Genomic DNA, 12,796 nt, shown 5'->3' with positions numbered 1-12,796 from the left:
GTTTTCCTTTCCTGTGGACAAGGCTCTCTGTTAAAGATTCTGTCTTTGTAATTGCTCTCATCGGACTTCTCCAGAGAGCTGCCCTGTAGAGAAGCCATCAATTTTCGGACGGGCCGTTCCATCGTGTACATGTGTGCATATCTCTTTGCTTCCAGTTTAATCACTGTGGAGGTTACGTTATTGAGTCCGTGATGATGACTTTTGATTTGCCTACTGGTTGCCCATCGAGTCTGCAGCCACTTCTCATTAATGCTGATCAATAGGACTGCTGCAGTGTAACCTCCTGTCACAGTCCATAGCCAGCAAGGGCAAGAAATGAATTACATGTTTGTTTGTTTTTTGCCACTGGCATTTACATCCACTCTTGTGGACAGTAAGTGACGTCTGCAAGATAATTAACACATGTATGTGTGCAGGGGCGTCGTGGGGGAAGTGGTGACTTTAACTACCAAGGGTTAATTTCAGCTGAAGTGGAGTTGCAATGAAGAGTTTGATTGTGTTTGATTTTTTTGTTTTGTTATTTCTACACAATTAGCAATAACTAAACTGCCTGAATAAATTGAGACAAAAAAAAAGCTTTCATTCCACTTTCACCTGTTACAAATTACAGATTGACCCCCACTTGACTCTCCTTTACACCATAGCTAATTTATTCTATCTAGGTGACTGCTAATGCGCTCCGTGTCCAAAAAGAAACTAAAGAGAGGAGACTGTTAACATTTAAAAAAAAAAAAAAAAAAGCACGTGTTAAACATTGAGCTACTGCCAGATGTAACAATATAGTTCTCAAAATGGACCAGCACAACTTAATACCATAATTTTATGTAATACTTAATCATCTAGTATCTGCAAGAATATCAGACCGACATATATGACATCTTTTGTGTTTTATGAGCTCAAAGGAACACTAACACGAAATCTCCATTTTATGTCCTATTTATAAAACTAATTCAATCCAGTGCTTTTTAAAATACTGTTATTCTGCCTACTCCCACCAAGAGCTGTAATTTTACTGTTATAGCTTCATAAACATATATTTTTTGAGATTTAATTGAACTTTCACATTTATTAATTATAGGTCGATTGCCTTGACCTGTGGCCTGTGACTTGCTTTAGTGCCAAAAACATTGAAAACTGTATTGGGCTATAAAGCAGGTTAATATATTAACCTGTATCAATCCTGTATGCTTTACTCTGTGATGAAGCATACATGCAGTGACGATGTGATAAAGACTACAGTATATCCAGATATTAAGGTTGAATTCTAAGGACGCATCATAGGTTGTTCATATACCGTATATGAACAGTTCATTGGGGGCTACCCTAATGAACCCTACAGATTACTGCATACAGTGGTTGGCTTAATTAATTAAAATGTAAAAAAAATAAAAATAAAACAAGGAGAAAGAAAGGGGGTTCACATAGACTGCTTATGTGCAGGGCCCAGAGTTCTGTGCTACGCCCCTGTGTGCGCGCGTGTGAGTCTATATGTGTGTCACTATTAGATGCTGTGATTCTCTAAGCAGCCACCTGCGTCTGTTGGGCTCTCAGCAGATACAGGGGGCAGCTGGCTCCTGCTTCCAGTCTGACTTAAGAGGAAGGTTTTATGGCTTGCCTGTATTTGTTACACCCGGATTACGTAATTGTGTTGCATAAGTCACATCCTCAAGGGAATTATTTGTAGATTGCTTGATGCCTATTCCTGCCCCATGTGATAGCGATGTCGTCTTCAGACAGAGGCGTAAAATGATGACGGGAGAACTCCACTGATGTTTATTATATAAATGGTCTAGGGAAAAACAAAATTAAATCCATCCTCTTTCATTCCTCTTTCAGTCCTACTTATTAAGTAGTAATTCATATTATTTTATCTCCTCTAACGACACCATTCATGTGTCTCCTTTTTTATTTTCGTGTCAGGTGTGCACCATGGCATCTAAACCTCCTGCTCCTCTAATGAAGAAGCACAGTCAGACGGACTTGATAAGCCGTCTGAAGAGCCGGAAGATCCTTGGAGTCGGTGGCGAGGACGACGATGGCGAAGTGCACCGCTCAAAGGTCAGATTACATCATATAAACATATTCCAGCGAGTTTGACTCAATCTAAGCGCTAATGTACAGTCAAATGGCTTGTGCATTAGTGCAACAAGCAGCTTGGTTAGAAATGAGTGCATTTGTTAACTATCACCAGTTAAACTACTGGAAAAGCAAAATGACTTTCCACCACAAATGTGTTTACTAGCCCTGAGAAGAGCTATGGATTCTTTTTAAAAGCCACAGTGGGCTGCTAATTGGCTCATCACTCTCTTCGTGTCCCATTGTCTGCATTTGCTCTTTATGGATCAGTAAATCTAGATCACGTAATCCAACAAGCTCTGGCAGCTCCACTGAGATGTGGCTTGGTCCCTTGAGAGACTTCCTGCCTCTTGCATCTCATATGTATTCTCTTTCTGCCTCCCATGCATTAGCACATCAGTATAGACGGTGCATACCAAAACACAACAGCACACAATCAGATATATGTTAGGAGACAGAGTATCATATTTGAATATCAAGTTCCACAGTTGCACACTGACAATAATTTATTCCATTTCACTGAGCTCAGATTTCAAGATTTCAGATTATTATTATACATTTTTGTCATTATCAGACCTCATTACAGTGAGCATAGGCATAGCAGATTGTTCCTCACTGAAATATTCATTAACATGCAAGTGTGAAAAAGGGACAGAACAGAAGGGAGCAGGCATACGGTGGTGGCTGATAGTTCGTGATGTGATGTCAGCCCCCTTTTTCTCAGCTCTCCTGAGTGTTTGTTTTCTCTCTCAATGTTTTAGCACGGAGCCTAACCCTGACATCTGCCACTCAGAAACCTTTCCAGGACGGTATGATAAAGACAGAAACGAATGTGGCAGTTGCTCCTCTCTCTTGAGTCTTGGGGTTGCATATTCACTGTAATGGCTGAACCAACAACAGGGTATACAAACCACAGTAAAACAACAGTTTGGTTAATGGAATCTACTGTACGTGCTGTTTTGAAAAAATGTGTTTCCCTGTTTAACTTCGACATTGAACTAAATTAGAATTAATTGTTACTGTGACAGTATAATTGTTCACTTATTCTACTCCATTGTGCTTACTCTTGTTGTTCCATTTATCCTTGCCATACATAGTTTTTTTTTTTTATATATAGAGGAAACAGTTGACTCCATCCCGGTGGTTTAAGTAAACAATGGAAGGAAGTGCTCCTGCACTCTGTTCACTGTGCCTTCCTGCTTCTTCTACTACTTAGAGATAAGAATACTCTTCCTCTTTAAGGGACAGAAAGACAGTAGTGCATTACTGCAATGCTTTATCTAGGTGCTACTGTGCAAAAAGATAATGCCTCACCTGGCTGCACCATTACTGACAGCTTGTTTAATTCAGTGATCCTGTATTTAAGTGGTAATGGGATGTTGCAACTGACAGATACTGATATTTCAGAGCACTGCTACTCTAGTTGGTATTAGCTGAATATTTTTCATCCTCTATGGCTGAAAAGCTGCTCATTGTTTACTAAATAGCTGAAGGAGTGATTGATGACAACTCAAGGCCACAACAGCTGCACTATAGCTTCTCTCTGCACAAACAACATTGTGTATTTCTTTTCCTGTTTCTCCCTCTTTCCACTCAACTGCCTTCTGCAATATTCTGCCCTAAGCCACCATGGTACCATCAATTGATGCTCAGTTTTCAGAGTATGAATATTTCTCATGCCAGTCATGAATATTTATGTGTTCTTGTCAAAAACGGCCCCTAAAACCAAAGGCACAGGAAGGGTGATTCACCTGGTTATGTGACCACAGCTGGCACAGATGGATTCGTGTACAGGTGCTTCAGTTGCACTGCAATGAGGGATGTACATGTCTACCCCTAAATTAAAGACTGCAGCAGACATTGGGAATTTAAGAATCTTAAAAAGAAAAATCCCCTTCCCCCATCTTACTTCAAGCACATGAAGTCTTTGTTTTCCTTTCTGCTGCTTTTGAACACGGGTTCTCTAAAGATACTTAACAAGTTCAGGGCCATCAGTCCTTCTGTTTGTGTATACATCAAAGATTGTTGCAAATGCACACACATGAATCACTACCCTTATATATTTTGTTTAAACGTGGTGTGTTTTTTATCTGCATCTAAAGTCATTGCCATGATGAGGTTATTTTTATATGCCAAATTACTGTGCATTACAAATAAATGTCTGGTTGCAAATTACATATTTAACTTAGGAAACTCTTCAAACAAACACAACAGGTATAGTTTTTTGACAGAAGTGCTCAAAATGGTGACATTTGAAATTCACGTCATGATGTGAATTTCACAGAAAGTCAACAGACACGTTTATAGTTGCATCTCGGCCCCGAGGGCAAAAAGGAAAAGTCATGTTTAATGATATCCTGGAAAAAGCTCTCTCCAGCTGCAGTGAAATTGGGTCTTGCTGATATTGTTATATTACATAATAAGTATGATGTAATGCATCAACTCTTTGAAATACACTTTCTTTTGAAAATGGTCCAGATATTGCACTTATTACCATGCACCTTGTGGGAGATGGCAGAAGGTAAAAGCCAGTGAAAACCCATTTTTTGATATGACATCGATCATTGTTTCGTTCACATTAAGTTTTCACAGGCTTATCAAACAGAAAGCTATTCCGTGTTCCTTGTAAACACTCGTAGCCAGAAAATGATTCATCTTCTCTTCTTTAGAGCTCTTTTGCTTCTGTGTATTTTTAGTTCTGTGTGATGCTACATCTGGCTCCAGCACCGGAACCCTTTGAGGGAAGAGAATGTTTTATGATGAAGGGAAATCATTCATGTTAAGGATATGATGGAACCTGAAGGGTTTTAGATGAAGGAATTCAACTTCACAGCCAGCCAACAGTTGTAATTTCTCTGTGGGTTCCTGTCCGTTCAGGCAGAAAACTTGGTTTATTTATTAATTTATTTTCACTCTCTGTGGTTATCTGGGACAGTTTGTTTTCCTTCCTGCTCATGAGCCTGACCCTGAATCTGTTAACAACATTTCTGGGCTTGTTTCTCCTGTTTATTCTTACAGGAAAAAAATTACTACGAATCCACATTCTGTAAACACATAACACTAATGTAGTGCATTGAAAAGCAATTACCTTGGTTTGTAAAAGCACAAATTATTTATTTCAATCTAACCAACAGTCTGAACAATGCAGTATAGAATTACAATGAATCCTGAAAGAAATACATGTTTTCACTTTTTTCTTTGATTAAATTTGAACTATTAGCTTCCTTTCATATTTTTTCATATAGTTACTGTTCCAAAGGTGTATGCTAATATTAAATGTGGTCAGGCCTTCAGATAATAAGGTCAGCATATGTGCAAGTAATCCCTCTGAGCCATGAGATGAGGCTTCAGCCTGCTGTAAATGCTTTCAGATGTGTTTTTTATGCTCTAAGATTTTTGTGATCTCTTTATGATAAAAATGATCTTGTGAGGCACATACGAGCAGAAGCACATACAACACCCCATCAGAAGAAGGGGTGGGTGAACAGAGATGTTGCCGTATAGATAAATAGGCCTTCTTAAAACAGCACTACAGCAATTTAAAATAAATGAAGTCGGACATGAGCATAATGGGTCCCTTTTAAGTGATTAATTGATTGTCAGATGTGTGTAGCATGCTAATGAATTAGTTTTAAATTCCAATAACTCTTGGGTCCTTTGAGTTTGAAAATATAGTTGCTGCTTATTAGGATTCCAGGGTCTACTCTCATCTGTAATAAGAGATGCTTATCCTATCAGATATTGTATATCTTCTGAATATTGCTGTGTGATAAGATCAGTTTGCATGGCATTTCATGAAATATTTACTGCTATCTGTCCTTGTAGTCGGCTTGAATGAACACTTGGTCATTAAGAAATGGCACGTCACACTTAGTTTTCAGTTTGTCAGACATTTTTCCCACTAACGATTTCAGGCTTCCAGGATTATAAATTGATTATTATGTGCTGCTACTGTTGCCAGCAGTCATTTGTTGCAGATGATGCTTTTCTTGTGGCATTGACATGGTAGTCAGTTATTCGTCTAGAATTCCCTAAAAGATATTATGACATACAGTGAGTCTTAAGGAGGCGATTAAAAAGGCGAGAACATTTACAGTCTCTAATTAACATTAAGAGATGCTTCTCTAACACTCAGCCGCTCTGTTCCTTTCTCTTGAACACTCTGTTTTGTGTGCTTCTCTCCATTAACTACTTTAAATACACCTCCAGAGTACTCTTTCTTCCTGGTTATGTGGGGTTTTGCTGAAGGTGATCATAACATGTATTTGTTATGATGACATGATTGTGATTGCATTTACCTTCTCATCACTCATTTCCTGTTTCTTTTGTCTTGCCTCGTTTGCTGATAGATCAGTCAGATGCTCGGAAATGAGATGAAGTTTGCAGTGCGAGAGCCTTTCGGGCTGAGGTGAGATTTCAGCTGCTCAGTTACTCAACATCACAACAGTCACAGTTAACACAGCAGACTGTGTAAGGTCATCCGTGCATCATTGCTAGTCTTGCAAAGTCTACAATCTGTAATTTTCACAGGATGGGTGTAGCATTTCATATTTCTCTCTTTTTAGGGTGTGGATACTCATCTCTGCAGTGGGTTTCACAGCTATGGCTCTGATGGTAAGATGTTTTGCACTGATAAATTTCAAAGTCTTTTTATTTTCAAATGTAAGGCAGAAAGAAATGTATCTTTTTAGAAGTGTGAAAACCACGTTATGCAAACGCAGCGCTGAGTTACTGTAGGTTCTGTTCCAAGATATCAGTGAGGGACATCTGGGGAAACAGCTCCGCCTTTGTTAACCTCACCATCTACATTCACATTATCCTCCAGGGCATTCCCTGTGATACTAGCTCAAAAATAGGGAGACTTTGGGAAGCACACAGTGCTGTTTTGCTGATATGACAAAGCTATGTTGTGCTTTTTCCTTTTTTTACCCTACACAGGCTCTGGTGTTTCCCAACCAACTATATGAGGTCGTTTTTGAGGAGGAGCTCTCCACTACTAACATCTCTGTTCGCCTTTACGGAGGAGCATTGCTCAGTAAGTCCAAAGTTTTATGAAAGCTGTGCAGCTAATTCATTCATAAAGGTATTTATGCTACTGAGTGTGAATATACTTGCATGAACAAGTGCATTGACCGTGCAGCACTGATGCAGACACGATGCTTTAATATTTATTTATTTACATGCTAAAAATATACACTGCCTCACTGCACTGCACTGCCTCTTGTGTTTACAGCTTCTAATGTATTCATTTTGAGTCAAACACTTCAAGCACTCATTCAGATACTGTAGAAAGAGCTCTCTTCTTGCATTCAGATACTGTATAAAGGAATCTCTTCTTCCTCCAAAATCCTTCCTTCAGGCTGCAAATGGTGGCTCTATAATTCAAGTTCTGTTTCTCTATGAGGTAAAAGACTAGTTCTCCAGAACGGCCACAGTCACCTCCTTTTTGCAGCTTTATATATAAGATTTGGATCCAGTTGGTACACGGTGGCAGAACAGTAAGTTTGTGTGTGCGAATGAGGTGCCCTGGAACTAAAAGAGGAGGCAGTGTATTACTCTACATTCATATTTTGCAGTTTTCTCTTTTGCAGTGACTTAAAAATGTTTGTTTTTTTTAATGTCACTTCATCAACGAGACAAAGTGCCATTTTTGCTCAGCTCCCACCTCACGCATAGCATACAACGTGTCTGAGATGCGAGCAATTATTTTAATGGGTTTTGACTTGAGACAGAGCTGTCAGTCGGGTGATCACAGGGTTTGTAATGGGAGATGGGAGAATATGCAAAGGACAGACAGAGAGAGTGAGAAGGCTTAATGTTTAAGTACAATTTGTGAGGTTGTCATTTTAATTTAGTTTACTAAATCAGTCAAAATGCTAGCACCTAAACTTCATATAGGCATTCAATAACATGAATACTAAGGGAAAGACTTAATACTATGTTTTATGCATATCTTGATAAATCAAAAATGTAAAATCTGAACAAATCCCAGCTAAACCACTACAAGAACACATGAATGAACCAGCTTGACCTTGAACTGGCTTCTTCATTATAAATGTCATTCACACTGTGGGGATTAGCAAAAGAGGGTGATGGCCTATCAGACTAGGTGCAGTAAGGGGGCGGATGATGGGGTCTCATCTGCTGCACAGATGGAACCAGGCAGGGAGAGGATACAGTCCATCAGCCCTCCCACCTTTCAGCCTACCCCTTCTTGTTTCCATAGCCTCACTGTTCTCTGCAGGTGGGAGTGAAATTCAGGAAAATGAACAGGAAGAAGAGCAGGCACTGAAATGATTGCACGCAAGCCCGTCATCACAGACAGAGAGTCAGAGCTGAATCAACAGGCCCCGTTAGCAACATGTGCACATGGTGTCAAGATTCTTGTAGTTTTATTAGTGGAAATTCTCTCGGACATGTAGGAGTCTTCCTTCCCGAGCTTCCTCTTATTTTCTGTTTTCATTCCCATGCCCCTGAACCTATAAATTCCCTATTTTTGCATTCTTTTCCAGGCCTGTCCCTCATCATGTGGAACGGACTCTACACAGCAGAAAAGGTCATCATCCAGTGGACTCTACTCAGTGAGGCTTGCTACTTTGCTGTGCAGTTTTTAGGTGAGTTTTCCAACACAGATTACAAGTTATCTTCATCTTGTTTTGTTTCATCCTTTTCTGCCTCATGCAGAAAAAGGATGGCTACTTTTGTCCATGTGGGAGTGTTTGCAGAAAGAAAAATGTGCAGGTAGTGCCCTCTTGTGTTCAGTGTGAGGTGTCACATCCTTGTATTTCAAATTTAGACACATTTTTATTTAAATCTTAAAACGGTACTTTTAAGCTCTTATGTACAATGAAGCATTGTGTGTATGGGTATAAATGGTGCTGTTTTTGTGTGTGTGTTTTTTCATAGTTGGCATAAGTGTCAATTTTCATGTTGCTCTCTTTCATAGCTGCTCAGGTAATTAATACTTTATGAAAAACAAGCAGGGAGTTTGCATATACGCACTGTCTTTATCAAAAATTTACTGATAATTGTGCTGATCATGCTTTTTTTCAGAGGCTATTGTTGTTTATTATCATTTAATATCTAATTTAAGTAAATTTCTATTTGTGGTTTCAGTGACGTCCATCACTTTAGTGGAGATCGGCATCCTTCCCAACGCCGCCATGCTGCTTCTCCTCAGTCGAGTACTCTTCTTGCTGGTCACCATGGCTTACTACTACCACCTGGGCCGTAAGCCAAAGAAGATCTGAGCTGACTGTGTGATAACTTCCAGGGTGGGGACAGTTAAGCACAGATCACAAATGCGGGGCCAGAAGGTTTGGATTATGATTTGATTGGGGCTCGGAGCATTACTTTGCCAGTCAATGCCCCCTGCCCCCTTCCACAGGACCTAGCCTAATGTAACCCCCAGTATTTAACAGATGGGTACAGTCTCATATTCCAGACTCTGCAACAAGAACAAGAAACCTCATAGTGAAAGTAAACTACTTTCACTGGGGCTGTGAGGTCCAATCCTGTATTCCTTTGATTTGTAATATTAATTAACATTACAGAGTAGTTCTAAACACCTGAATCTATTGTTCATGTACAGCTCATGATTTCCCGACTCAGTATTTTGTGTCTGATAAGAAGTTGCATCGACGCCGTTTCTGAATCACACTCGAGGACCAAAAGTTTGTGCTGTCATTTGTTTGTTGTTTTGATGCTGTTGACGTTAAATCACACTATGTACTCTAATAACTGAGCTTGTGCATGCTTTCTGACGGCTTTCCAGTGAACACTCAAAATACACAATCCAAGGTTTAAGATTCGGAAAAAGCCAAATGAGTGACGATGAAATCTGTTCTAAACTGATAGCTTTCACACTGAAAAAAACAGTTAAAGTTCAGTGTTTACTCTCAGTTATGGCCATTAATAATATTCAGATCTAAATACTTTTCAGGGACTTATTATTATTCCTTGAGTGGACTATTTTGGACTATATTTTCACTACTGACATTAATACATGCAATGTTGATGAACACGTGAAGTTACTCATACAAGAGGAGCAGAGTAGTTCTCTCTTTGCTGTGTGTGCACTACAAGATGGGACTCTTTATCCCAAGTAACATTCAGACTACCTTAAAGCTAGTGTTACAAGACAACCACATCAGTGTGCAGGTAAACAAATCTGAGCTGGCTGTACTTTGGTGATGTAGCACAGTTTTCTTTTTTTATATACACCATATCGTTAGTCTTGCCTTAAAACTACTTAAAAGAACAGTCATCTACACTGCATCCTGCTCCCTGTACATATGTAAATAAAATTATTTACTATTCTGTGCTGTTCTTGTGAACCAAACAGGGAACTTTTTCAGTATTGGGTAAAATGATTTTCAATTCTAATCCTCCACCTAATTATGGCGTGTCTTATTTTGTACCTATTTAAGTGACATTTGTGTTTTGACATCATGCATGCGATGTAATCCACCGAAAGATCTATAATCCATAAAACTTTGTAGCAAGTTGCCACAAACAGAAGACAGCAAAGCAGTAAATGGCTGAATGAACCAAAATGGCAAAAAAAACAAACCCTAAAAATGAAAAGCTGATTGATAAGACAGTTATACTGTATGTGCTTTAAAACAAATATATCATATATTTGACAGTTTTCACCCGTTGCTGAGTACATTTCTACTTCCAAATCCTCAGCATGCCCTCAGGTACATCATAACTCAGCTTGGTTTTGAAGCGGTGCCAGCAATCCAGTTTGTTGACTCAGCAGCACCTAAAACCTGATAGAGACACTCCCAAATACAGGCGACTCATTTGTAAGCTCGAATTTTAAAAAAAGGGAGCATACTGTAGGTCTTCAAAGGTGGTCTGTATTGTTACAAAAGACCACACTGAGTCCTGCCCTAGAAGGGAGTGACCCGTGATTGTGGGTTTGCAGTCCAGTGCTGAAGGCAGATGTGCTCGTTACTTGGGGCGAACTTTTAGTTCAGATAGGGAACGCGAAACACGGGTGAGGTCTCCTGTACCCCTGAAAAGTAGTAATTATCCTTTTTGCCAGGGTTTAATTAGATGTAGCTCTCCCGCGTGACGTTCTGTTCCTCAACCTGAAATGCTCTGTCCTGGCTAGCACGATAATTATGGCGTGTAAGAGAAATGCCATTCCATTTCCCTCAATACTGCGAGGCCTCAAATCATCAGCCTTACGAAAATGTTCAAAGCTCTACAAAGCAGGTTATTTTTGAAGTGATGGGCAGGCAGGAGGAGGACGGCAAAGACATGGCTCTTTCATCTTCTGGTTCTCTGACATAAATTAGCCAAAACATTCACAAGCAGCCAGTGTTCTTTGAGTTTGAAGACATGGCAAGTTGAGCTATTTATTCCCTCCTTCACCCATCATGCGTTATACTGTTGTGAATAGCAATCCTTACTCTGTTTCAAGTTGTAGCATTGTTTTATATGTATTTATGTGGTATATTGTACCTCAAAAATGCATTGCTATTGATTTTGCATTACAAAGTGTGAAATAAAGAACACCATTGTTTATTTTGAAGACTTGACAATGTATCCAGTCACCTTGTTTTTTGCTGTCCTTGCAATATATGTATAGGGCTGTAAATATACCGTATGTCTTAAATCACAAAGGGAAAGGTTTGGGGGGTTTTCTTAGCAATGGACTATTGCAGTTATTTAACAAAAGTATCCTCACATTTCCTGTTATTAAATCTAATGGCAGATCAACTTCAAATATACCTGCCTACCTAACGCCCAGCAGATAGGGAGCGACTTCTGCGCACAGGTAATGCTAGGGTGCAGTCTCTACACATCCCATTCACTTGTCTGACACCGCCTTTTAGACCCTTCAGCAAAACATCCCGTTCAACTTGGCCAAACGCATCACCCAGCAAAAGACGAGCTCCACGCGTTTGTTTTAACGTGTTTAACCAAGAAACTTAAGAGGAGCTGCGCAAGCCCGCGCTTTGTTTGGTGTTTTCTGTCGAGCGTGTCACAACACGATCATCTGCACAAATATAATTCGGTGAATTCCAGCTCGATTACATACTATTTCAGGTCTCACCTTTTCCCCGGGCTCTTCTTACCTCTTTACACACACGCACAGCGTGCAAAGGCTGAAAAGAGGGATTGTGTGGCTGTGGAAACGTGTGCGTAGTTAGGGTTGTTTATAGGCAAAAGGCTCCCATGTGCCCCGGTTTTGTATGCATTCGCCCCACATTTTCCCATTTAATTTATTGAACCCTGGTTTACTGCTTGGGGGTGACATACAATGACTCATTTAGAAGCTGTGTGAAATGTTTCGTCAAGTTTAACCATCAGCACGTGTGCTGGTATAATCTGCATTACTTTATAAAGTCTTTGTATACAGACAATTCTCTAAACGAGAAAATATCTAGACTGATATTTTCTGTTGGGGCTTAAGTCTTTTTCTCTCGTGAGAGTTTAAGAGAAGTTGCAAAATGTCTGCAAAACGCACAGTCTTGACGCTATCAGGGTAATAAGATTAATGATAATCAGAAGACGGTGCTTCGTCTAATGCTGGGCCCCACATTTGGCATCCGCTGCGAATGAAACTGCAGTTGCAACCGCAGAAAAAGCCACGAAAATCCTTTACTGATTGCTAAGGTGTTACAGGTGTTACACTGTTTTCTTAGATGCCGTTGTAAACTGCGCAAATGCAATGTCTGACAGGAAGTTGAACGCGGTTTGGTTT

General features: G+C 39.8%; 1 protein-coding gene across 2 annotated transcripts in view; it reads left to right on the top strand.

The window, feature by feature from the left end:
- The window catches only part of tp53i11b (tumor protein p53 inducible protein 11b), a 47,723-nt gene extending 36,093 nt beyond the window's left edge, over positions 1–11,630 (top strand). For both annotated transcript variants that reach the window (XM_004567719.3, XM_004567718.2), the window contains exons 2-7: positions 1,921–2,058; positions 6,426–6,484; positions 6,642–6,690; positions 7,015–7,111; positions 8,589–8,690; positions 9,193–11,630. In XM_004567719.3, the coding sequence (XP_004567776.1) occupies positions 1,930–2,058; positions 6,426–6,484; positions 6,642–6,690; positions 7,015–7,111; positions 8,589–8,690; positions 9,193–9,326 (570 nt within the window). In that variant the 5' untranslated portion in view covers positions 1,921–1,929 and the 3' untranslated portion in view covers positions 9,327–11,630. The remainder of the gene's footprint in view (positions 1–1,920; positions 2,059–6,425; positions 6,485–6,641; positions 6,691–7,014; positions 7,112–8,588; positions 8,691–9,192) is intronic.
- Positions 11,631–12,796: the final 1,166 nt, after the last annotated feature.

This window comes from Maylandia zebra, linkage group LG7, assembly GCF_041146795.1.
Source record: "Maylandia zebra isolate NMK-2024a linkage group LG7, Mzebra_GT3a, whole genome shotgun sequence".
Taxonomy (NCBI): Eukaryota; Metazoa; Chordata; class Actinopteri; order Cichliformes; family Cichlidae; genus Maylandia; species Maylandia zebra.
Note: the sequence above shows the minus strand (reverse complement) of the source record. Positions and strands in the feature narration are given on the sequence as shown.